Genomic DNA, 24524 nt, shown 5'->3' with positions numbered 1-24524 from the left:
CGCTAATGAGTTTCGAATCCGAGAGAAGTTTGAACTAATTAAAGCAAAGAAATATTTCGTCAATCGAACAAAACTTTCGTAGCGACGAATGACAGAACGCACTTTTATTTTAACATATGACATCGAATATAAATATATATATGTGACATATATTAAATATTATATATATATATAAAATATCATCGAATAATTTATTCACTTATCGAAATAAACACGTTATATATTCAGACAATTATTGAATTGCCGTCATCGATAATATTATAAATCGCGTGCTTCTTGCATAACGAGAGAATCGCAACGAGTTCGATCTATATCACTTAATAATCGAGACAGTATTATTATTCTACTATTACACGCGTATTAAATTCGGTACTCTCGATAATACATCCGATCCTCGCGACAGTCGAGACGGTAATAAATGAAACAATATGTTTTGAGGAATGTGTATATAGGAGGGCAAGTGGGCTCGCTCGTATATCCCCTCTCTCTCTCTCTCTCTCACACTCCTGTCTTACCTTGCATACTTCAAGATATTTTCTCGTTTTATATCATTTTAATTATCGAATTAAAATTTGAGAGAGACTCCCGTACACACGCCGATTAATCGATTTTAGGCAAACGGATATTGTTAGTGATTAGTGATAAAATTATTTTTATACACACAAGGAATTTCGCGGAATCGGACTGCACGCAGTCGCTCGGAATAAGTGACGTGAAGTGTGTGTTACAGTAAATCCTTCGCGCTTCTTCGCCTTTTGCCAATGTATTTTTGTAATCTCGTAAGTGAATAAATATCGAGAGAAAGAGGGAAAATATTTTATTGAGAATTATACGTTCGGATTTTTTTCCGATAATATACACATAACAGAATTTTTATTTTCGGAAAATCAGAATCTGTTTTATCGACAGCAGGTCAAGCGACAATTGTCGGTCTCATTTATCGACAGAGGGCGAGCGATCGGGCGGGCATTAGTCAGTGCGGATGAGAAATCTGTCGCGATCTGACCACGGTGCTCCGGATTATCGTTATCGCAACGTATCGGACGCGACTCTTCCTGCCAGGCGTAGCAATCATGATCCTGCTGGAGATACACAACAGGATACTCGAGGAAACGTTGACGAACAAAATCAAGAATGCCTTGTCAGGGTGAGGACCTCGCGTGCGCGCGATCTTTTTTTTTCTCGCCCCCGTTAAAGATCCTTAAGGGCCCGTCTTATCTCCGCATAACCTCGTTCCGGAAAATGTGGCGCCGGGGCGGTGTCCGTCGCAGTTTTGCCGCCGTTATTTATCTCTTCTTGGGAAGTCGTTATGTTTGAATAATTTATCTAAATTTAGATCGTTTTCTCCTTTGAGTCGTATTATTTTCGTTTTCCTAATCACGTCATTTCGCGTTTTACTCCACTTATTTCCTTCAAATCTCCCCTCAGAATTTTAGCTTCAAATCCTATCTTTCTGAGCTTCCAATAATTTTTATCTGTTGGAATTTTTTGAAGTTTTATCAAATCAATATCCTTGCGATTACCTTCTTTTGACAATGTGTGTTTTGTTTGCAGACACAAGCAGGAGTCGACAGATGTTGTCATAGCCGACTTTGATGGAGTATTGTTTCACATTTCAAATCTCAGCGGGGACAAATCGAAGCTTAGAGTAAGCAAGTAGTCTCTGCTATTATCTTTTGTAGTATTTTTGTATTAACTCGTCGATTCTTTCATATTATGGATATGTTTCTTTGCAGATAAGTATTCTGCTCAAATTTTATAAACAGTTGCAAGAATATGATGCGGATGAGTTGCTCAAACGAGAGTACGGGTCCCATCTCATTGCACCAGAGAGCGGTTAGATATCTGCGAATTTTTATACAAACTTTTTCACTTAAGAATAAGAGAATTAGCGATTAATTATTTGAGTCCATCTATCATTTCTACAGGTTACAACGTATCGGTGCTCATAGATTTAGAGAAGTTACCAGAAGACTGGGAGACATTAGTGAGGAAAGTCGCTCTATTGAAGAGACATTGCTTTGCCAGTGTCTTTGAGAAGTACTTTGATTTTCAGGAAGAATATTGCGATTCTCCAGGCAGGCCAGTACAGAAGAGAGCTGTCATCCATTATCGAGACGAAGAAACGATGTAAGAAATTTTAATTAACTTGAAGAAATTTACACATGATCCTTATTATTATTATTATTATCATTATTAACTTTTATTAACTCTTATCAAGGTATGTAGAGGCCAAAAGCGATAGGGTCACAGTAGTATTTAGCACAATATTCAAGGATGAGGATGACATGGTCATTGGCAAATTGTTTCTTCAAGAATTGAAAGAAGGCAGGCGAGCAAGCCACACTGCTCCGCAAGTTTTATTCAACCATCGCGAGCCACCGTTGGAGCTACAAGATTCCGAGGCAGCGGTCGGAGATTGCATTGGCTACATCACGTTCGGTAAAGAAAGATTGATTTACTTTTTCAACCGTTCACTAAGTTGCATCAATTTGATCGTAGCACGCGATTCTTCTTTATTTTATAAAAAAAAATAAAAAAATAATATATAGAACTTACTGTTAAAGTTTGAAATTTATAGATTTGAATGTCAAGAATTTTAAAAATTAAATAATGAAAGATTTTTTATATGTGAGGGATTAATCTTTTTTAAATAATTATTAGATCCTTAAATTTTAATTATTTTTGTTGCTAACTTTTTGCTACCTTGATATTTTAGGATTGATATGCATGCATGACAATTTCCGTAAAATTTTACTTTGCAGTGTTGTTTCCACGTCACACCAATCGAGAAGCACGCGACAATACCATCGACCTGATACACATGTTTAGGAATTACCTGCATTATCATATTAAGTGCAGTAAGGTTTATATTCATTCGAGAATGCGTACTAAGACGACAGATTTCCTTAAGGTGTTGAATAGAGCGAGATCTCAGTCCAAGAATACTGAAAAGAAGACTATCACGTAAGTAATCAAATATTTGACATTATAAAGTAGAAATAAATTGACATAAATCTGACAATTATGTGATTGTACCATGTTTATTTAATTACATAATTACATATGATTATAAATGATTTAGAATCTTTTATATTGTTATATCTCTTTTACATTATATTATATAAAAATATTTTAAAATATTTAATAAAAGTCCATAACATTCTAAAATAAAAATATATGTATTACTTTATGTTATGCTTGTTCCAACTTACTTTATAATCTTTACATTATCAAGATTCATCATGATATGTAAAAACTTAACATTAAACTTATAATTCCTTACAGAGGACGAACATTCATCAGGAAAGAATGAGTGTACCGGAGGAGCGAAAGTGCTGATACTTCTTAAGGGAAGAGAACGATGGATTAGAGTGTGCAGTTAGAGTGCGGTTGGAAAAGGTCCTGCAAAAACAAGGTTTCCCGCGAAGGCATTCCTTGATTCGCGCGGTATCGGCGAGTTAAGTGCTTTGGACCTTTGAGTTTTAATCTGTACCACGAACAGTGCCCTATATTTAGGAAAGACATAGCGTCGCGTTAAGTGAGTAAGGAAGGAAATCACAGTTTCGCGTCGGCTTACTTAAGCCGACGACGCCTCAATTACTCAGAAAGAATATTCAAAGATGCTATTGTTACATCTGTGTACTGTGGATTGACAGTTAATGCTATTACGAATATTGCTCGTTATGCAAAACGTTTTGTCGATTTTTACAGTGTGATCTAGGATTGGAATACAATACCACTGAAACTTCAAGAAGTTTGGATTCCATTATATATTAAGCTGGTTATTACATGAAACAATTTATTATATGTTACATTCTCAACTACATTTGGCACTTTGTGAACGAATACATTGAATGCAGATTAGTGTTACAGTGAGATTCTTTAAAATGAAATCGTGAGATATCTTTAAAAAGACAAAAAAAATATGTTTAAATTTTCAATCTGTTGAATCTGTGATTTACTCATCGTAAAATTTTGGGATAACATTATTTAAGTCGTCAGAAGTTATTAAACTAAAAAAATCAGTAAGAAAAGAATGGCAATTAACAATTTTACTTTTCACATTTTGCACGTTCCAGCTCATTCGTCGAACGAACAAAATTATTGTTAAAATAATAATAGCGCGATAATTTTTTTTCGATACTACTTTTATCATCTACTTAATGACTATACATTCGATTATTGTGAAGGATAATAAAACGACATTAACAATCTACACAACGTACTTTTACATCTATAAGTATTGATCTATAATCAGTAAGCGGCGTAAAATAGGGAGTGTCAGAACATATCGTTCAATTAAGCAGACACACCCTTAGCCTTCTGACACTGCTATGAATTTTTTCCTCAGTCAGAGGTTGTCTTGTTGAGAGTGAATATGCGTCGACGCGTGCTTGACAATCCAGTCGACAAAATAATTAATGTTTTTTTTTCATATAATTAAATAAAATTACAGATTTTTAAGTCGTATTTTTCAAATACGAAATTTTTAAATCGTATTTTTAGAATACGAAATTTCGGATATATTAGAGGGAACATTTAGATTCGAACTTATTATCTTTGAAACTTGGATTTGGAAACGCTTGTTATATAGCACAATGGAAGAGACAACGTTACCCAACACCTTACCGTTCTCGGGCACCTCATCCGTGTCTCCCTGCTTGTCGAACGAAGCTTCTACAAAAGTAGAGGATTATGTGGAAGATGCAGTGCCACAATGGCTGGAGAACGAGGCGTTTCCGGGATTTCGTGTCTGGCAGTTCGCCGGCATTATTCTCTCCGTTTTGCTGAGCATCATCGTAGGATTGTGCTGTTGCATTCGCTTTCGCGTGCCCAGAACGAAGCAGGAGATCGAGGCAGATTACATTCGCAAAAAAATCACCAAGAGTTTCAGGAACGAGCTTTCGAAAATCAGCAACACAGAAATGGACGAAATGGATCTGCAAAAAGGTAACAACATGATTTCCATTACGAAGATTGAAAATAATTATACGAAGACTCGGTATGAGATTTAATTAATTAAGAGAAAAGAAAGAGGAAGACATATAGAATAAATATTTAAATTTTAATCCAAGTGTAATCTAAACATGAAAAAGAAAAAGAAAGGAAGAGAAAGAAAAATATACTTCCTCTTATATATTATGATGAAGCTTGAAAACATTTTGAAATGGAAAGTTAAGCTCGCTTTTCATATCGCAGCTCTGGACAGGATCCGAAACGAGTTCGAGGTTGATGAATCTACGATGGCGAAGGAGTGCGCGGAAATGACACAGCGGAACATCCAGCACGGTTTTCGATCCAGATTCAACGCTGTGTTCGGTGGAGCGCGTGTGCGTTTCAGTCAACGCGAGCACACTGAATTGAATGCCACGATCTAACGATGGCTTTTTAAAAATAAAAAATACTTCCTCTTCCTCCCAACAGGTATATTTCTATAATTTCTTTATCATACATAGAATTTTAAGGATATTGAGAGAAAAAAATAAAAAATATAAAGAAAGTAAACTAATATACATAAAACATTTGTTTAAAATTACTATTTCTTAAAAAAACAAAGATTGAATGGTTCAAAATTTGAAAACTTTGAACAAACAGAATCGCAATGTCAATTTACGTTGAAAACAACGGCAGCTAATAAATTTATATGACACTTTCATTTTGACTAAATATAATCTTTATTTCATAGATATATATTTTACACAAATTCATTTACTTTAGCATGCAACAGTGATCTATCTAGCAACGAATAATAATGCTTCAGAAAGCACTCCACGGAGTATTATAGTAATATTCTTTTTCTATCGTGTTGACATTTTGCTATCAATTAAATCGATTTATTATTTGTACTCTCTCTTTAACCGCGCTTATCGTACACCACGCGCGATTGATCTTATTTATTTATATTTAATAGAACTCGTGGAAATATAGATTTAATGATTAATGACAATCGGTGCCGTTACGACTGTCTTATTGTTAGACATCCCTACATTGTAATTCGCTCGTGTACCCCAATGCAAAGCTGCAAAGACAAATAAAAAATAGTCTAAAGTCTAAAAAAAATTCCTGTTTTTTTATATATTTTTTATATTTTTTATATTTTTTATATTTTTGAATTTTTATATATATTTTTTATTTTTGTATTTATTTTAATATTGTCGAGGGTTAATATATTTTATATCTTTTTTCTTAATAATACGTTTTGTAAAACGATAAAAGTAATGTAAAAATGATGTTTTCTGGTCTTAGCCTTTGCGAATATTTCTTTAATATCCTTGTAATTGAGGTTGTTAATAGTTTTTTTATTATTAAAATTAAATCTTATATACAGTTAACCTGGTAAAGGCGGTCATCGCAGACCAATTTTCGATCAATTTTCACATGTTTTTGAAAACTTCAAAAATTATTGGCACTCATTAAAATTTTGCGCCCTACGTTGGAGCATATATTGCATGTTGCCTAGTAACGGCTCCGATGACAATATATGAAATAGAGAATGAAAATTACTATCAGTATAAAATTAATATTATAAAAAAGACAATGAAAAAAAGTAAAACAAAAAATAATAGAAAAGATTATGATGTAATGAAAATTGTAACATTAATATGAAGTCAATCTTTAGATTTCTGGTCCTTCATTGACGTTATATTGAATTATAATGTTAAAAGCGAGAAATATGAATTTTTTTTCTTAATATTAACCTCATAACTCAAGTCAGTCGTGCGAGGTAAATCGAGAAATCTGACTATCCAAAAGATATTATAATGATGTTTTACATAAATTTATATATTTATTTACTCAGATGAATTAAGAACGAAAAAGAAGGAGATTTCTTATTGAAGCGATATTGTGATGAGTTCTTACAAGAGTAAAGACAGGAGAAGAAAACTCGACAAAATAAAAGACAATGGCATGCGTTTATGAAAATGATTTATTAAAATCGGAAAAAAACATACACAAGAGACCGAATTAAATGACAACTTTGACAATTCCATTGTAGCAACTGTAATATATTTCTGTGTACGATTTCGTATGAAAAAAAAAAGAAAACAAGATCACCGATTTGACGAACAAAAAACCGCAGCGTGAAACAAACATCAGATTGCTCCCGATATAAATCATAACAATCAAAGTAACTCAATCGCGAGAGCTATTATTAAAATTACTCTCGAACGAGTAAACAAATATGTGCGCGACTCGCCATCTCTTCTCATAATTCATAAATAAGGATAATCATTATATTAATTAACGGAACATATATTATAAAGTAGGAACAAAAAAATGCTAAAAAAAAAGAAAACCTGATGCTATTTTCCATATCACGACATTCGTCAACAACTAATAATTGTTAAATCAATCTTATATTCTGCGACGTACAATTGCTATATCGATACAGTCATGGTATGCATTACATCGATAAGTTCATCGATGTAATACTGTTTCTAAACATGATTCAAGAAAGATCGATGAGATCATTGCTCTCTCCTTGCGTTCTCTAAAATGCGATATTAATGATCGCATGTAACGATCTTACACAAAGTAAACGACAAAATCTGATGTCTCAAGTGTCTTGATAGATTCCTTTGCTTTAACAGAAAATTGAATTCGAAGATTGATCGAGATACTAAAAAATTTCCTTGTCTTTCCGCTATACTTAAAAAAATCTAATTTTTTAAATCTCATATTTTAAAATCTCTATCTTTTATACTTTCGAGTACATGTCTCGAAAATTAAAAGATTAATAACAATGTTCTTACATTTCTGCCAAAGAAAAATCAGATTTATATTATATTCGATCGTTAAATGCTTAGATTTTATATCTCCTTTTTTTCGAATCTTTACATTCTAGAATCTTCAAATGCTCGATTTTATTTTGAATCTCGCATTCTGCAAAATAGTTTGGATCCTTACACTCTACGATGTGTTGAAGTGTCTTCTTAAATTTTAAGATCTCTGAATCCTTACATTCTAGGATCTTAGATTTCTAGGGTCTTTGGATCGTTAGTTGTTAGATTCTAGGAACTGTGGATTCTTAGGTTCTACGGTCTTTAAATTCTTAATTTTTTTGCGCCACTTATAGATATTCTAGGATTTTGGAATATTTTTATATCTCTGGTAGAGAGAAGAAAAGAAACGCGAGCGCTGATACGATAACTTAAATCTTATATTTAAATCTATATATTCAATATAAATCAACATAAAATAAAATTTCGGAATTTCAGAAGCGAATTCTCAAAAGTGTACAAGATTGTAGCTTAAAAGCGCGTCGTATAATGGAGGAACTTCGATCGACTAGAGGATCCAATATGACACGTCAACAAAGACATCTATATAAAAATGTAATAAACACATAGTCAGCATATTTTTTTCTTCCACAAGATTTAAAGATTTGAAAGATTGTTACAAAAAGATTGTTATAAAAATTGTACAGCGCTCTTGTAGAAAATTAAAAATCTCAGGTTTTAAATTTCCCGAAGCCTTTAGATCTTAATATACATTATATACTTTGACGTCTCAAATACTTTGCAATCACGGAACCGAATCTCGTGACAGTTCGTCAATAAAAATCCGTCAGAAGACTATTTAAAGACGCCACGTGTTTCGAAAATGCGTTAAGATTACCGTGGCATATATTTTTTTTTTCGACATAGTAGGATCCTCGGAAAGTTACAACTAATACGCATGCACGCGAATGTCAATATAGATGGATTTGCGAGATGATTCCTTCCGCGGGATTTCTCTAATTGATGAAGACTGGCTCGAAGTGATATAGAAATAGAGATAGAGAGATATAAGCAAAGAAACAGAGAGAGAAAGAGAGCTCGCTATGAGGTAAGAGAAGCATGTCTCTTCATAAAACAGGTCGAAGTGGTGTCGCGATGCGCAACGTCGGCGGCGACGACGGTGAGCGTCTACGCGTGTCTTCACGAGATCTTATTCCGCCACCACGAAAACTTCATCTTCGGGCTGAGATATTGGAAACTGATGACCGAGTGTGGGATCAGGGCGAGTATCGGTAGGAAGCTGCCGCAGCTGCGGCTCTTCGGCTCCTCATCACTCTCCATCGCCGTCTTGCTAGAAATAGTGGTAGTAGTGGTGGTAGTCGTCGTCGTGGTTGTTGGCGTAGAGTACGGATACGGAGTCGACAGCGGATTGCACGTAATGTGGATGTTCTCAATATTCCACTTGTTCTCACTCCTCACGTCCGTCTCTTTCTCTGCGAGACTCCTTCTTTTCTGTTTCTTTTCCTGAGCGGTGGCACTTACGTATCGAACGATGCCTTTCTTCTCGAGAACGCTGCCACCACCAACGATGTCGCAGTTGAGAGACGAATTTCTGAGGGACGTTTTACGATATACCTTGGATCGCGGTGTCTTCATTGTCATCGTCGTCGTCGTCGTCGTCGTTGCTGTTATCGTTAGCTGGGGTAAAGATGCCGATCGAATCGCGTCTATGTTATTTCCACTTCTCGGGATCATTTCGGAAATGTTACGATCCGGAGAAGTCTGCAAAGGAGGGGAATATTCTTTGTCTTCGCTCTTCGGGGTCGTCGTTGCCGCGCTGTCGCAGTCACGAGGATCACGAGGAGCGAGGCAGAGAGGAACGGAGATTGTGCACGCTTCATTGGTCCCGGGTTGCGGGACGAATGAAGCGTCCTTGAACCCTCAGCTCGGGAAGCGTGAGAAGAAGGCGCAAGTCAAATCGTAATTCGGGAAGCGACAATACTGCACAGCGGTGCGCAGCCAGTCGCCGGAACGGTTCAGATAATCGGATCGTTCCTCGAGATCGCGTGGACAACTGGCCGCCGCTGACTGCTTGTTAGCGAAAATCGTCACGACAAATTTTCCCGGCTTGAAAGTGTTTAGCACGCGACGAATTATTTCGTCGTACGACGTCTCGGAGACATTGCACTCGAATGACACATATGAGAATTCGGGTTCTGGCGTGATGTGGATCGTCATGTAGCTACCCTGAAGAGAAGTCAAAAACATTAGTATTTTAACGTATCATAATGGACATTAATAATTAAAGCTCTCTTGCATCCCTTATAAAATCGTTAGATTGCATAAATATTTTCTTGCGCTATATGTCACAATTCGTATTGAATATGAAGTAGATTTATAAAATAAAGATTCTTTCAAAAAGAGCCTCTTTGTAATTCACAATGAATATATGTAATGCAATGAAGAATCAGAAGCTTTAATTGGAAGAACAAGAGATACTATATAAAACAATATATATATATTTATTTTATAAAAGATATTTTTTCCTAGATCTTACATATATTTAAGCTCCATTATTTTAACATTATTCCCTATTCTACTATTCTATTATTTGCCAGATCTTACATATCTCCACTTACATTTTTAGACACGCCGTTCATAGAGTATCCGCATGGCTCGAACAAAAAGTCGTCTATAATCATGTTGGGAATAAGTTTGTCGATCCCCGACTTCACTGTCGCCTCGTCAGCGGACGAGCAAACGTCTCTAGTGAAGATTGACATCACGTCCGGATCCAGCTCGGTCATGAGTATTTCCAGAGTCTGATCAGGTTCTGGCGGATCCTGCTTGTCGCGGATCAGAGTGTAGAGATACCAACAGTCCGTCTCGGGTGAGCCCATACAATAAGCCTCACCGTCTAAAATACGAATAAATAATGTGACGACCAAGAATTAAAATTTCTCGATTCTCAAATCTTTCAAAGTTTTCGATTTCAATTAAAACGAAATGATATGAAAATTTTAAAACTTGTAATCATATATAATCAAATCATATGTGCGATGATTACCAGGGAAAAGGGAATCCAGGAGAGCAACTTCCTCCTCGAACGTCTGGTGCGGAGACATCTGGAGCTCCGGCTTCTTGTAATTCTTTCGGGAATAAAAAACATTCTGCAACAAGCGCAAAAAACGCGATTAATGATGATATTTAGCAAAAAATGAAGCGATGATCAACAAAATTCAAAAACAAGAAGCAGCGTGGTTTGTAAAAAAAAGATTACTTGTACTTCGACAAGAAAAGAAATATACTTGACGTATAAAAAGATTTTCCTTTTTCTTCCATTGAGAGAGAATCGCAAAATGTCAAAATTCTCGACGAAACCACAAAGAAAAAGATCTCTACTCGTCCGACTGCTTATTCGCGGCGCGAGCGACAGATAGCGCGAGGGGAAACGCGCATTTCGAGTAAAGGCGTATATCGCGGAGAGATCAATAAACCAGGAGGCGGCAGAGAGACGCGTTTCGCGCGGCGGAGGGATCACGTATAGTGCGCGTTTCATATCCGCGCGCACTAGGTCAAGTTATATAGCTAAGCACTCCTAAAACGAGGAGAGGAAGGAGTTGATCTCCTTTATGATCAGAGTCGAGTTTAATAGACACCGCATGCCTACAGCGATCTTAGAGACCTTAGAATCTCTTTCTCTCTCTCTTTGTTTATCTATAACAAATTTTTTTCCAATGGGAAATATTGATAAAATCAGATCTGATTTTTTTCGTCTCTAATATCCATATTCTTTCCTTGAATTTTTCTCGTAATTTCGTGATATTTATGTGCGTTCACAGTTGGAGAACGGATAAATTCAAACCACGAGCGTGCTCTCGTTGAAATATACTTCGCCCAGAGATATCCTTTACCTCAACATCGTCGAAACCTGTGTACTCCTCGACGAGCTCCAAAAGAGGCTCTAGACACTGCAGCGGTGTAGTAGTACCACAAGTCTTCAATATGAGTCTGCGCTTGGACACGAACATGCTGCTTTCGCTACGGATAAGATAAATAATCGCATGATTAGCTGTTTTACTCATGTTCAAATACGTGGCTTTTATTAATCTTCAGTACTTCTTATTTATTTAAGGCGTAAATTTTGAAAACTTTATTTTCTGTAAAGGAAAAGAAACTAGGAGAGAAAAAAAAACGATTCTATAGGATTAAAAAATTCAAGCAATAACTTTATTTAATTTAACGTAAAAGCTATTGTTTGATTATTTAAAAGCTTAATTTTTATTCAACTTGATGTATGTAAATTAGCAGCACACTTGGTACGATTATTACAGGCTAAAAGACTATAAAACAATATCTTTCACTAATGATTTATGTGGTTGCGATGGAGCAGAATTCGCGATACTTGCAGTTATACTACATAAAGCTATATACTTACAAGGAAACCTACCCAAGTGTTACACTCCGATTTTTTTTTCAAATTTGGCACAAATGTAGAATTATTAAAAATATTTGACCCGTACTTTTCATTTGTGTCCATAAGCGGTTTTACGGGTAGTTAATACCCCTTCGATATTTAACCCTCTACCATTATAAGTACAACAAAAAAACTTTAAGAAACAAAATTTAATGCAAGATGTAAAAGTTTTTTGGATCGCTAATTATGAATGTAAAGTAAGATTTGCAAAATTATTTGTTTAAATAATAAAATGTTGAAACAAATCAGCAAAAAAGTTGAAAAAATACAATATAGTGACCATATATTATAAGAGTTATTCGGGTAAATGATTCTAAATATGGCATTAAATTTGTAAAGTGCATTGTTTTAAATTGTTCAAATAATAAACGGTTTAAACAAATCAGCAACAAGATCGAAAAAAAATTTGAAGTGCTTTATTTAATTGAAATGACTTAAGATATAAAGAAATTTTAAGTTGCTCATTACATATGTTATTAACACACACATACACATACACACATCACACAGCATACACACATTTTTCTTTAATATTACATCTTGCATTAAATTTTGTTTCTTATGCATTTTTGTTGTACTTATAATGGTAGAGGGTTGAATATTGAAAGGGTATTAACTACCCGTAAAACCGCTTATAGGCAGAAATTAAAAAATACGAGTCAAATATTTTTGGTATTTCTATATTTGTGCCAAATTTGAAAAAAATCGGAGTGTAATACTTGAGTAGGTTTCCTTATTAGAATAATACGAAAGCGCGTCTAATAAATTAAAGAGCAACGAATCTTCTTTTGCAAATCTATTGATTATTTTCTATTATTTTAATTATTTTTGCACCACCGCTAATTACAATAGCTAATTATTATCCGAGAATATTGTTGTATTCTCCCCCTGATGGGGGCTATTCAACGAAGGTTACCAAAGAGAATGAAAGTTATTAAAAGATATTTGCTTGGCTGTCGTTGCCGTTGCTATTTTTGGATTCTGCTTCACTATTAGAATGCAACGTTAAAGACAACTCGTGGAAATATCACAGACGCACGTGAACATCGTCACCATTACGTCAGTTATGTTTCGCAGTTATGTCGACACATCCATCGTCCGATAATTCATTCATTCAAATATATAATGCATTGGTCTTGATTACGCTATAACGAATCGAGGAACGATAAAAACTCGCTTAATCCGCGATAGTTTGTCCAAATTTAGAATTAATTATACGAGCAATCTGAAAAATAGAAAAGATATTCGACTTATCTATGTTTATATTAATCTTTAATAAATGGATCAAACGAGAATAATTTGAGATAAATTTATGACGCTGTTTTATACGCACCTCTTTTTTATAAATTTTATTTATAAAATAATTTTATTTATACAATTGTTATATTATTTTATTTGCTCTGTTTCTAAATTTAGCATCCTTTAATATAAAATAAAAATTTCGCATCTCGATACTTTCTTTCTTTCTTTTTTTTTTTTAATTTGGTAAATTTTTCACGGTAAGATTATTTCAAATGTGTGAATGCCCGAATATGGATGTTTATTTGCAATATTTGCATTTTTACTTCTTCACGACGAGCGATGAATCGAAAGCCGGCAAGTAGAAACGGCGGAAAAAATTCTTTTAAAGATAGATCGTCAAAGGTTATCGGTAATAGACGTTGACCCTAAGATCCTCCGTAAAGACAACGAGAGCCATAACGATGAAGCAACTCGTCTTACGTATGTCTAAATATGAATGCGATAAATGTAAACGACAAATGGGCGCCGGAACGTAATTACATAGTTGCGCTGATGCGACGAAAAAATTCTGTCGGTTTCCGGACGGAGAAAAAAGCCAAAGATTGAAAGCCTTAATCGGGATTCACATGCTTTGAGAAATGTCACTTTAAATTCAAATAATCGATACATTGTGTATTCATTTATATTTATTTTATTTATATTTAATTATTTATTTATATCGACGGGCGGGGACAGTCCTTCTTGGTGATACGAAAGTAAAAAGAATTCCGGAACATATTAGTGTCACTAATACAAATAGTAGTAATAACAATAAAAATCAGAGTAATGATAATAACGTCGATAAAGAAATAACGATAATAATCACAGCGAAGTGTTCAATCGTATTCTTCTCGACCTCGTTCCCATTATAATTTGCAGTGCGTGATATTATTTCCATTTGATGACTCCAAGAACCGTGAGTTCTAATATCGCAATTATAAAGCATCGTAAGTACATATGTTTATTGATTTATGGCCGCTGATTACGCGAATGCAAAATATTTTTCTTTCAAATTTTACGCAAGGTAATAATCTAAAATTTTTTCAAAGAAAAATACAGGATTTTGAAGAGAATTCAACAATTTCTTTCTGGATGGAAAGAAAGTATACAGCGAATGCTTATATCAATGAAAATTATTTCGCAAATTATTTCGTTCCCGGCGAGTTTGACAGATGGCCACGTAAAACACATGGAAATTTGAGATATATCGATATCAAATTAAATAACAAATTAAATAACTAATTAATTTTTTTCAGAAAAATTCAAGTATGATTTTTTTGTTATTTGGATTTGCTGAAGATGATCCAGTTCAAAGAAAGGACCAAATTGTTCATCGTAATTAAAGAAGATTTCTACGTAATTTAGTTGTGCCAACTTGCTCGGCTCTCATTAGCCTACTTTCTACTTGAACTTTTTATATTTAATATAATAGAACCTTTCCGTTTTGTTATTAATTTTCTTTTATTAATTACTCTCTTTGTTGCACGAATAAGATGAAAGTTGTTTCAGATATGCGGATTAAGGAATTTCAAGGATGAATATTCTACGAAAAGTCAGAAGAAGTCGTAGAAGACAAAAAAGAAGGAAAGGGCAGATTACAAGGCACCTAACGGTGCATATTGTTTTCTTGACGGGAAGAGATAATAGGAGCTTTCTAAACTAACAGAATACAATACGGATGGATGCAATACGAATATTGAAATAGCTTAGATAAGTCAATTTTGAGACCCTTGGTAAAAACGTCGAGAAACGACGTTTTCTTTTCTGGCATCTTTCTAATCATCATCAAATGTTAGACTTTTCCCATTTCGATCTTTTTATGGAAAAATCGATAATCAAATAATACAAAGACAAAATTTTCCGGAGAGATTCAAATCATTTTTTCGTTTCATTAATTTTTTTATATATTTCTTTTTTTTTGCATTTTATTACATCATTTTATTATAGTTTTTTTTACTGTATTTTTATATATATATATATATATATATAAGTATATGTATTCCCGGGGAGCAAAATATAAACTAGTACAAATTATTATTTCCTAGTACAAATTTACCGCGAGGAGAGAACGAAATTGTCGACTTGGTCAGAGCAACTCGAGGAGGAATCTTGCCACGAGGATTGAATCGCTCGAGAGTGTTACCTTGACTATATTTATTTCTAGGGACAGATCGCGACACAGGAGAGCGGCACTGGGTCGACCCGCGCACCCTCGAATATTCTGGAACCGGGGCACGTCGCGTCCCATCCCCATCCCCCATCCCGTGGCGTCGCGGCCGGCCGGGCCGGAGACGGTACATCTCTCTTCTCCATCAAAACAATTCGATATATCGATTATACAGCACACGCGGAGGGTGAGGGCCTCTCTCTCTCTCTCCCTCTCCCTTCTCGGAACGCCCCTCGGAGCACCAACCCGCTTTCGATCTGCCTCGCGCGTCACGAAAAATTGCGCCGTTGCTCCCCGAGCATACCCGTGCTCATTTCCCGCCCTTACGTGCTTCGACGATTAATCCCATGTTGGTCCAACGGAGATTTTATGTTACGGCCCCCAGAATCTGACTGCGCATTTTTTTCTTAATCAAAAAAGCGATATAAATAATCGCCAAACTCATTTATCTTAATACGAGATTTCGAGCGCGCTCTAAATTAGGATACAAATAAAGGATCCGAGTCGAATTTTATCTACTTTCATCGAACGTTTCAAGAAATATTCCACGATCACTCGTTGTCTTAAGACTAAAAATATATAATATAAGTATGTAAACGCAAGAGTATTCTATTTCGAAGGAAAAAAAAAAACATAATTTATAGGTATGAATTTAATTGTCAGACGACTTTAATTTACTATCTTTCTGCGTATAAGAGGACTGTTAATTCGAAGTTTCCTTAATCAATGAGATTCTACATCGTTATCAAGGTATCTCGACACGAGTGGATATAAAGGTGAAAATCTGATAAGATCTATACTCGAGATTAGACGAGAAGAAAAATGCATGCTTATCTTGTCAGTCTCGGAAAGGGGAGGGGAGGGGAGAACGATATTTATTATTTATTTTTAGAATAATCAAGATACACACATTTATAATTTTCACGAGTTTATAATATTCGAAGTAATTTAGAACTCGAAAATCGTCACGCAACAAGATATGGAGAAAAATCTTAGACGAGTCTCGGGAATGCCCTTTACGGAGGATTCGACAATGGATTTGTTACCTGAGTGCGGATCTCTCAGTTTAATATTTCAAGTCGTAAACGAAAAGACTTACCTAAGAACGTAGGCGTCCACTTGATCATTGCGACAGAAACTGATGATCTCGCAACGGACCATCTTCAACAACGATTCCCACTTTTGTCTGGAAAAAAAAAAGGGGGGAAAAAAAACGACCGTTATTTGCTCAGTAAGCCGATCGATTGTGTAAAGTCCGTTTAAACGGTCAGACTTTCGGGGTATCATTATACACGAAAGTTTCGCAAAATTATATAAAAATATAATTTAGATCAGAATGATACGCTATCTCTCTTCATTCGTCTCCAATAAATCGTGGAAATTTATTTTTATACGCTTCACGCTCCTATCGCATCATAAAAAATTTGTAAAAACGTTCGATTAATCTTGCGGCTCGATAAATATTTAGTAATAATAAAATACTTTGTTAATGTATTGAAGTAAATTAAACCGCGAAAAGAATCGATTTTTTGATAAATAATTTACGAAACTCGACGTTTATTACACGAAATTATAATTTTCTCTGATATATCTTTGGAGAGAGAGAGAGAGAGAGAGAGAGAGAGAGAGAGAGATTCGCATAATTAATAATTCGGAAAAATATCGTTAGAATCGAAAAATATATAAGAGAAAAAAATGTGTATAAATCTGTGTATAAAGCTTGATTTTCTATTTTACCATTTATTACAATCATGTTCTCTCTCTTGCGATACGGAGATCAAAAGTGTTCTTTAAAGATGTTTGTTTATTTGACTTGCAAAACCTTGGCTCTTTAACAATAAATTGAAATGATTCAATTCTTTTTCACTTGTCGAAGCGATATTAAGGGAATCACTCGTCATTAAAGGAACCTCGTCCAGCTCGGCACGATCCGATTGAAATCCTCGTCAATATCGGAACGTCGAAATTTCACGCTCCCGACCTCTCATCAACCGATGACGACGTAGTAGACTTCTAAATTTATTGTCGCCGTTATATGCAAAAATAAACGGTGCGGTCTACGGCATTGCCGGTCTACTCATCTAACAATAAGGCGCACCTTGCGAGGTTCAACGACACCCTCGACGTAACACGTAAACAACCGCAACAATCGGCATCTCGGATCGGTTAGGTCGCTATTAATCTGCAATTACATAATATCGCCAACGTGACCGCCACATGTGGAGTTGAGCAAATTCTTCGAGCGTCCTTGTCTTACGTTATCGATTTAATTCTAATTCTCTCTCTCTCTCTCTCTCTCTCTCTCTCTCATTAACTGAATTTCTTTTATGAAACTTTTAGAATCGTTGCTTGTAGATTGTGAGACGGAATGATTGACGAATTAAAGATCGAGATAAGATCGCGAGGATATCGTTCGTCAAATTTAAGAGGGCCTCTTTCTTTTCACGCACATTTTTTTACTATCTGAGATAAGCGCTTATACTATTGTAGGTTAATATCTGTAACGAGATAACTAGCTATACTGATAGGACAAGAAATGAAATTCCAGCGTTTTCGAAGAATATATGATAGAAATGTAATATAATGTGAAATATAATATGATGTGAGACGTCATTGCAGCCATTTTTAAATTTTGATAAATCGACAGCGATAACTTTTTTTATCCTTGACATATCTGATTGTGAGCTGCGGAGGAAGATCTTTTTGTGTCTAATGATCCGTTTTTATTTCAGCATCTCACGACTTTTGCAAATGCGAATAAGTGTGAGTCTCGAAAAATTTTCACTACCTCAGCTTATACTTTATACGTTGTCTGTCATAGAATGCTTGCCTTTTTTTTCAAACGCGCGAGTCAATCACGTCGACGCATCTGGCAATGTTGGTGGTTGGCTTATTTTCGATAGAATTGTCAAAAATGCGTATACACACGCGACATCGACCGGGACGACGTAAACGATCCAACCTAGCTTACTGCTTCGAACGTCGTCGACGCCGGCGCGGCTCATCATCATTCATCCTGGCCGAGACCGGCGCCGACTGTCATCATTCTCGCGGAGACGAAGAAGGAAGAGTACAGCAAGAGGAAGAGGAAAAGGAGGAAGAGAAGGAGGTGAAGAAGGAGAAAGAGGAGGCAGCGGCAGCGAGACGCCGGCGGACGGCGTACTTACCGCGGTATTTGTCGGAGATCACCCTGGTGCTGTTTGAGGCCCTTGGAGCTGGTGAACCAGATCTCGAAGAGCTTCTCGACGCCCTCGAAGAACTGCTCGTTGTCGGCGCAGTCGTTCTTGGTGCTCGCCATCCTCCTCCACCTCGTCGTCGGTCGGTTGCCCGAAATTACGGAGCGGCACGCAATTGTGCGTTCTCTCTCTCTCCCTCTTTCTTGTTCTTTTATTTTCTCTTCCTCTATCTGTCTGTATCTTTCGCACTGTGTCGCTTTTATGTATCTCTCAACGCCAATCGACTCGCTCGTAAAATTGTACGTGGAGCAGATATTCAAAAACACTCTACTCTCGTTGACGCGCGCTCGTAGACTGACTTGACATACTGACCACACCAGAAGTACACTGATTGACTGATTGACGAACGGGATGGTTGCCGGTGCTGCCAAGACACGCTGCTGCGCCGCCGCCGTCGTCAGCCAACCGCCACGCTGCACGGTTCGCGCGCTTCTGCAGCGTGGCGCCGCGAGCGTCGCCGTGCTAAACTACGCCCGACGCTCGCGCATGCGCACGCGATGAACCGTGAACGCGAATAATTGAGAATTCACACTGCGTCCGATATTCGAGATACGACGTCCGGGATCCAATAGGAGAGCTCGTTTACTAGGGACAAAAATGTCGTTGGATGAAATCCGTATTTTCTATTGGATATCGAGCATCAAACGACACGGAATAAATCCTCTATAAATCTTTCATAATTAAGGACGAATAACCGGCGTACGATTGTTGCTGCTGTTTTTTCACTTGGATCGAAATTCTCGCTTATCGGTAATTACGATTCAAAATAGCAACGATAAATTAATTGTATTATGAATCTCAAAAAATCATATCATGAATGCAAGAAAAATGCCTCGTACAACATATGTACTTATCTTCTCTCGCAAATATTACTATAAAAATTATAGATATAATAATAAATAAAAGGAACAAGAAAGAAACAATGACATGAGAAATGAATCAAATTATTACAATACATAATTGAGATTATGTAATTTTACATTGATTTAAATTCAATAAATTATTACAAGTAATTGATTTGAATCTTTAGAGAATAAATTTTAATATTTATAAAAAATTTCTGCGAGATAAGATTGCGCGTCATTTTGATTAATGATAACAGGTAGATAACAATGATTTTGTTTTATATTTAATTTGTTGATTAATTTAATGAGATTGAACATTTGATATGTTGGTAGCAAACGATATATATATATTTCACGTGCTCGTAATTTAAACATATATTTAGAAAATGAGAATTTTGTTTCAATATATATATAAGTTCTTAAAAATGAAAAAAGTGAAACTTTCCTGTTCAATCGTCAGAGGTAATCGATAAATAAAATATGTAAATAAACAAGATAAAAAAATCAGATCTTTTATGATAAAATATAAAGCAAAATAAATAAATCAATAATGCACAATATTTTAAGAAAAATTAATTACTCTCATAAAGATATATTTTTTTATCATGGCAATTAAAAGCAAATGCAAATTTAAATTGCTTGTTAATTTAGAAAAGATTATCATCTTATCTTCTTCTCCTAGAGAAGAATATCATTAAAAATTCACGTCATTTCAAAAATTATTTTAAAAAATAGAGTTACATATAGTTACTGGTATATTATTTTTATTTTTCTTCCTATGTACTTTCGAAATGGCAAGATTTATATTATTAGATAGTGAGTTTGTGTGCTTATGGGAAACTTGTGTAGCAGTTTTTGCATCGTATGAATATATAGAGATTACATCATCTTTAGGCATTGAAAAGAAAGAGAGAGAAACACAACATTATTTTTGCCATAATTTGAATATGGCAACTAAAAATTTATTTAATAAATTGAATACATGCTATCAATTTATCATGCAATCGACGAATGTTAAACATCGCATTATAAATGACTAATAGTTTATTAATCAATAATTTGAAAAATGCAAGTTTTATGTACAATAACGAAATGTTCGATAGTATAATCAATTTTATTGTGCAGTTACATTTGTTTTGTATCTTTTTTTAACATTCGTGATATTTTCTCTATTGTTATTCTTTCTATCGTTTCTTCGTTTTAATGTTTTTTTCAATATCGGTTTCTTCACCAACATATCTTCATCCATCGGTTCGATTATCTGCCCAAGCTTGGTGTTGACCGCTGGCTGAATTATCCGTAAATGAGCGTTCATTGGGACGAAGGTCCGGCTGATGGGAGCCCTGAGGATCGCCTCGTAATCCTTCACCCTAGTGAATGGATATGGTAGCTCCTTGACTTGGTGTTGCCTTAATTTTTTGTCATCATCCTCGAATATAATTACTTTACCCTGATTTTCGGGTCTACGTGGCATTTCTTTAGGTACGTTCAATATGAATCGTTTCTGTTTACGACGCACTTTACTTTTTTTAATATTCGGCCCTGTCCAATTTCCCCATCCAGGCAAGCTTAGATCAATATTCTGCGGCTGCGACTTTTTCATCTACAATCATTTTACAAATATTAGATTATTAAAATAATTTCTGTTAATTCTTCATAGAAACAAAGTTTTATTTGACGTCTATGATCTGTTACAAACAAAACTATATTGATTTTTCCAAGATGGAATATGGTAACTTGCATAAATATCTTTATATGTATGCTTGTATTCATATTAACAAAATATAATTTTTTAGAAATCCTTATTACATACCTCCTCCTCCTGTTCCTTTCTAAATTCCTCGACAACATCGTCATCCGCAAATGCCTCGCTCATTATTTTATGTATTTCCTCTTCTTGTTCGTTGTTCTCCTCCTCACCCGTAACTACATCTGGCATCTGTGTCTTTAAGTATTTTGGTTTCATATTTAAATATTTCTTTGGATCTATTTCCACTTCATGGCTGTTGCTAATCGGTTCTTGTTCTGTATTTGCTATTATTTTTAAACTCGTTAAATCCTTATCCATCTGCATGTTTTCCTTAGAAGTTGTTTCCTCCAATGGGCAATCTAAAATAGGCTTTTGTTTGGAATTTTCAAATTCGAGATTCGTCAAATCATCTTCATTCTCCTTCTCCTCTTCTTCGTGCTTTTCCTCTTTGTTGCTCTTTGTCTTAAATTTATTCTTCAATTTTTGCAGTTTTAGGTCCACTTTATGCTTCAGTTTTTCCTCCATAGAGTCAAACATTTCGTCTATATTTTGCGATCTGTATTTCTTATTACACAGTTTATCTTTCGTTTCACTACTATTTTTATTACATTCTTCAACATGCCATGCAGACGTAGCACCTATAGTATCGCATAGATTTTCGCTCTCCTTTTCATTCTTATCATTTGCATTTTCTTGTAAAGTGTCATTATTTTTCCCCACATTTATTGCTTTGCAATGCACTTTATTGTTACATGTCACTTTGTTCTTTTTCGATATAACTTCATTCAAAATTTCGCTATTTTTCTCTTCTTTTTTCTCTTTCTTTTTCTCTGCTTTTTTCTGTTGCTCCTCGTCCCAGTATCTTCGATAATTTTTGATAAAGTCATCGATTTCAGATTCAGTCTTTAAATTGTCTTCCTTATCATTTTTTAATAATATATCTTCTTCATCTTCTTCCTCATCCTCATCATCATTGTCTGTTCTCTTTAATTTTTGTGTCATTTCTCTGCTAATGGCCAATTGATTAGCAAGTACTTGTCGAGTCTAACAAAAAAAAAGAGCGATTATTACAATGTCCTTGATCGTTTAAATATTATTAATATCAAAGTATTCCTCTAGTTAAAATAATACTTACTTCTTTGTTGTATCTGGCTCTGATCTGTTGATTCTTAGCCCATTGGCCTGTGTTCTTATGTCTTAACGATATTCTCTCTTCCGCGCGAGTTTTATCTAGCTGTTCTAACTTTGCCAAAGCCTCTTCTGGATTAATATTTTGCAGTTTCTCGAATTCCTTCAGCTGCTGCTTAATCTTGTCTTTCTTTTGAATGCGATGGAACTTCTTGCTCTTTATCTTACGCTGACGATGTGTCTTCGCCTCTTGGTATGACTAAAAATGCAAAAAAGTCAGAGTCAATATCTCATCAATGTCACTCGTTATCTCTTACTCTCTTATTAGTAATCATTAAAAAATTGTACATTATTTATATACCTGCTGTGCTCTGAGCCTAGCGATTTCCTTCCTCTTTAAAATCATTTCCTCTTTTGTCATTTTATATTTATTATCCTTCTCTTCTTCCTCGGCGGGAGGATATAGTAACGATGGATCCACTTCCTCAAATTTTTTCATTAGATCAGATTTTATCTTGAATCCTTTCAAAAAGGCAGGAGTCTTTGAAGCATTGAAATCTTTCACTTCTGCTGTACATTTTAATGGAAAAGACAATTGATTCACTGTTCTGTTTCTAGCAATTACGCCGTTCCATTTGGTCAAATCCTTTTTGACATTATCATATCCAACTGCCCTTTTTATCTACAAGTAAATTATAATTATTTTTAACAAAATTGATATTATACTTCTAATATACTTCTTTATATTATAAGACACCAAAATAACAATGTATTATAATCTAGAGATAATTTTATTAAATTATGATTTAATCATTTCAGATTGTCAGAAGGAGAAACAAGATAAAATGGATCTTAACAAGGAATTAAATTATTTTTAAACAAAATAATTTATTTGACGATTCAGTAAGACAGCTCACTCTTTCAGCAGCTGGTTTCTCCAAGGGTTTAGGAAGAACTCTGCTCTTCTTCTGAATATATCGGAGCTTTTTACTTATATTGTTTTGATCTTTTCTTCGTCCCAGTGACTTCACCAAGTCTTGTATACGCACAGAATCCTTATCTGTCACTCCACTTTTTACTAAATGGTATTCTGATACTTGTATACTGGGTTCACTTCTTTCAGCCTTTTTCACTCTGCGAAGAAAAGAAAACGATGAAAACCATCGATACATACAAATTAATCAGAATTTCAATTACTTGGCTCGTTTAGTAATATCATAATCTTGTTATTTCTTACCTTCGCCCTTTATCGAGCTGTTCCACAGCTTCGATAAGTTTCGAGTGATGTTCAGAAACATCCATGGTGTAAGTAATAAGGTGTGCTATCTTCTCGGACGAATTTTCTTCACATTCTGTGCAGCATCAAGTTTCCATCATCTTGCAAAAATACTATAACAACCGATAAGCAACGCGACGATAAAGGCTCCCGCACAATCAAAAATATAAGGAACAGGGAATAGAGGAATGGTGCCAACCCCACACGAAGAGAGAGAGAAAGATTAACTTAATTTTCTCTTGCTGCGTATCAAATATATGAGAAAAAAATAATCGCGCCGTTAAACTAAAAAAAAACCGATCAATTTTACTGATAAGTTTTAGCTAATTCATATTATTCATACAACAATCTCATCCAAGCTTGGCCAAAAACGGTCAATCTATCCACGTGTTAATCATACATTTTCTACCAGTCCCTATTAGGTTAGAGTTAGGCTGGCTGAGCCATAAAATATATGAGAAATTTAGATTGCATTAATGCATATACAACATTTCTCTAGACTGCATTATTAATAGAGTCCCTAGGTAGCGATCATCGGTTGTCTCTAGAAATCGGATTCTCCCATTGGCCAGCGGGCGTTCGCGTTCGCTTCGCCGTCTCGATGTTTTCTGGTCTATGACATAAGCGTCATAAATCGTTC

General features: G+C 35.2%; 5 protein-coding genes across 6 annotated transcripts; 2 read left to right on the top strand and 3 right to left on the bottom strand.

Annotated features, from left to right (window-relative positions):
* The first annotated feature begins 697 nt into the window (after nucleotides 1-697).
* On the top strand, nucleotides 698-3838 carry Arpc2 (Actin-related protein 2/3 complex, subunit 2). Its single transcript, XM_070292752.1, has 8 exons — nucleotides 698-779; nucleotides 910-1147; nucleotides 1555-1648; nucleotides 1737-1836; nucleotides 1929-2130; nucleotides 2222-2442; nucleotides 2766-2967; nucleotides 3289-3838. Exons 2-8 carry the CDS (start codon nucleotides 1074-1076, stop codon nucleotides 3314-3316), a joined length of 921 nt encoding a protein of 306 aa, XP_070148853.1. The 5' UTR covers nucleotides 698-779; nucleotides 910-1073; the 3' UTR covers nucleotides 3317-3838.
* Nucleotides 3839-3984: 146 nt separating this feature from the next.
* Nucleotides 3985-5553, top strand: LOC138931720 (transmembrane inner ear expressed protein). Its single transcript, XM_070292758.1, has 2 exons — nucleotides 3985-4953; nucleotides 5203-5553. The coding sequence occupies exons 1-2, from the start codon at nucleotides 4602-4604 to the stop codon at nucleotides 5379-5381; spliced, it is 531 nt and encodes a 176-aa protein (XP_070148859.1). The 5' UTR covers nucleotides 3985-4601; the 3' UTR covers nucleotides 5382-5553.
* Nucleotides 5554-5684: 131 nt separating this feature from the next.
* On the bottom strand, nucleotides 5685-9484 carry LOC138931719 (uncharacterized). Its single transcript, XM_070292756.1, has one exon. The coding sequence runs from the start codon at nucleotides 9477-9479 to the stop codon at nucleotides 8925-8927; it is 555 nt and encodes a 184-aa protein (XP_070148857.1). The 5' UTR covers nucleotides 9480-9484; the 3' UTR covers nucleotides 5685-8924.
* A 181-nt stretch (nucleotides 9485-9665) lies between these two features.
* Nucleotides 9666-19285, bottom strand: Samdc (S-adenosylmethionine decarboxylase). 2 transcript variants are annotated; one of them, XM_070292745.1, is made up of 6 exons: nucleotides 18817-19285; nucleotides 16749-16835; nucleotides 11639-11765; nucleotides 10792-10894; nucleotides 10364-10641; nucleotides 9666-9971 (listed from the first exon to the last, which is right to left on the bottom strand). In XM_070292745.1, the coding sequence occupies exons 1-6, from the start codon at nucleotides 18945-18947 to the stop codon at nucleotides 9666-9668; spliced, it is 1032 nt and encodes a 343-aa protein (XP_070148846.1). In that variant the 5' UTR covers nucleotides 18948-19285. The 2 variants fall into 2 exon arrangements, with proteins under 2 accessions (XP_070148846.1, XP_070148847.1); XM_070292746.1 differs by lacking the exon at nucleotides 18817-19285 and adding an exon at nucleotides 18480-18782.
* A 1413-nt stretch (nucleotides 19286-20698) lies between these two features.
* On the bottom strand, nucleotides 20699-24307 carry LOC138931707 (U3 small nucleolar RNA-associated protein 14 homolog A). Its single transcript, XM_070292734.1, has 6 exons — nucleotides 23846-24307; nucleotides 23526-23742; nucleotides 22970-23290; nucleotides 22616-22867; nucleotides 21544-22524; nucleotides 20699-21333 (listed from the first exon to the last, which is right to left on the bottom strand). Exons 1-6 carry the CDS (start codon nucleotides 23908-23910, stop codon nucleotides 20845-20847), a joined length of 2325 nt encoding a protein of 774 aa, XP_070148835.1. The 5' UTR covers nucleotides 23911-24307; the 3' UTR covers nucleotides 20699-20844.
* Nucleotides 24308-24524: the final 217 nt, after the last annotated feature.

Source organism: Polyergus mexicanus, unplaced genomic scaffold, assembly GCF_030449975.1.
Source record: "Polyergus mexicanus isolate NDT 795.1 unplaced genomic scaffold, iyPolMexi1.0 SCAF_3, whole genome shotgun sequence".
Classification (NCBI taxonomy): Eukaryota; Metazoa; Arthropoda; class Insecta; order Hymenoptera; family Formicidae; genus Polyergus; species Polyergus mexicanus.
This window is presented reverse-complemented; position numbering and strand designations above follow the sequence as displayed.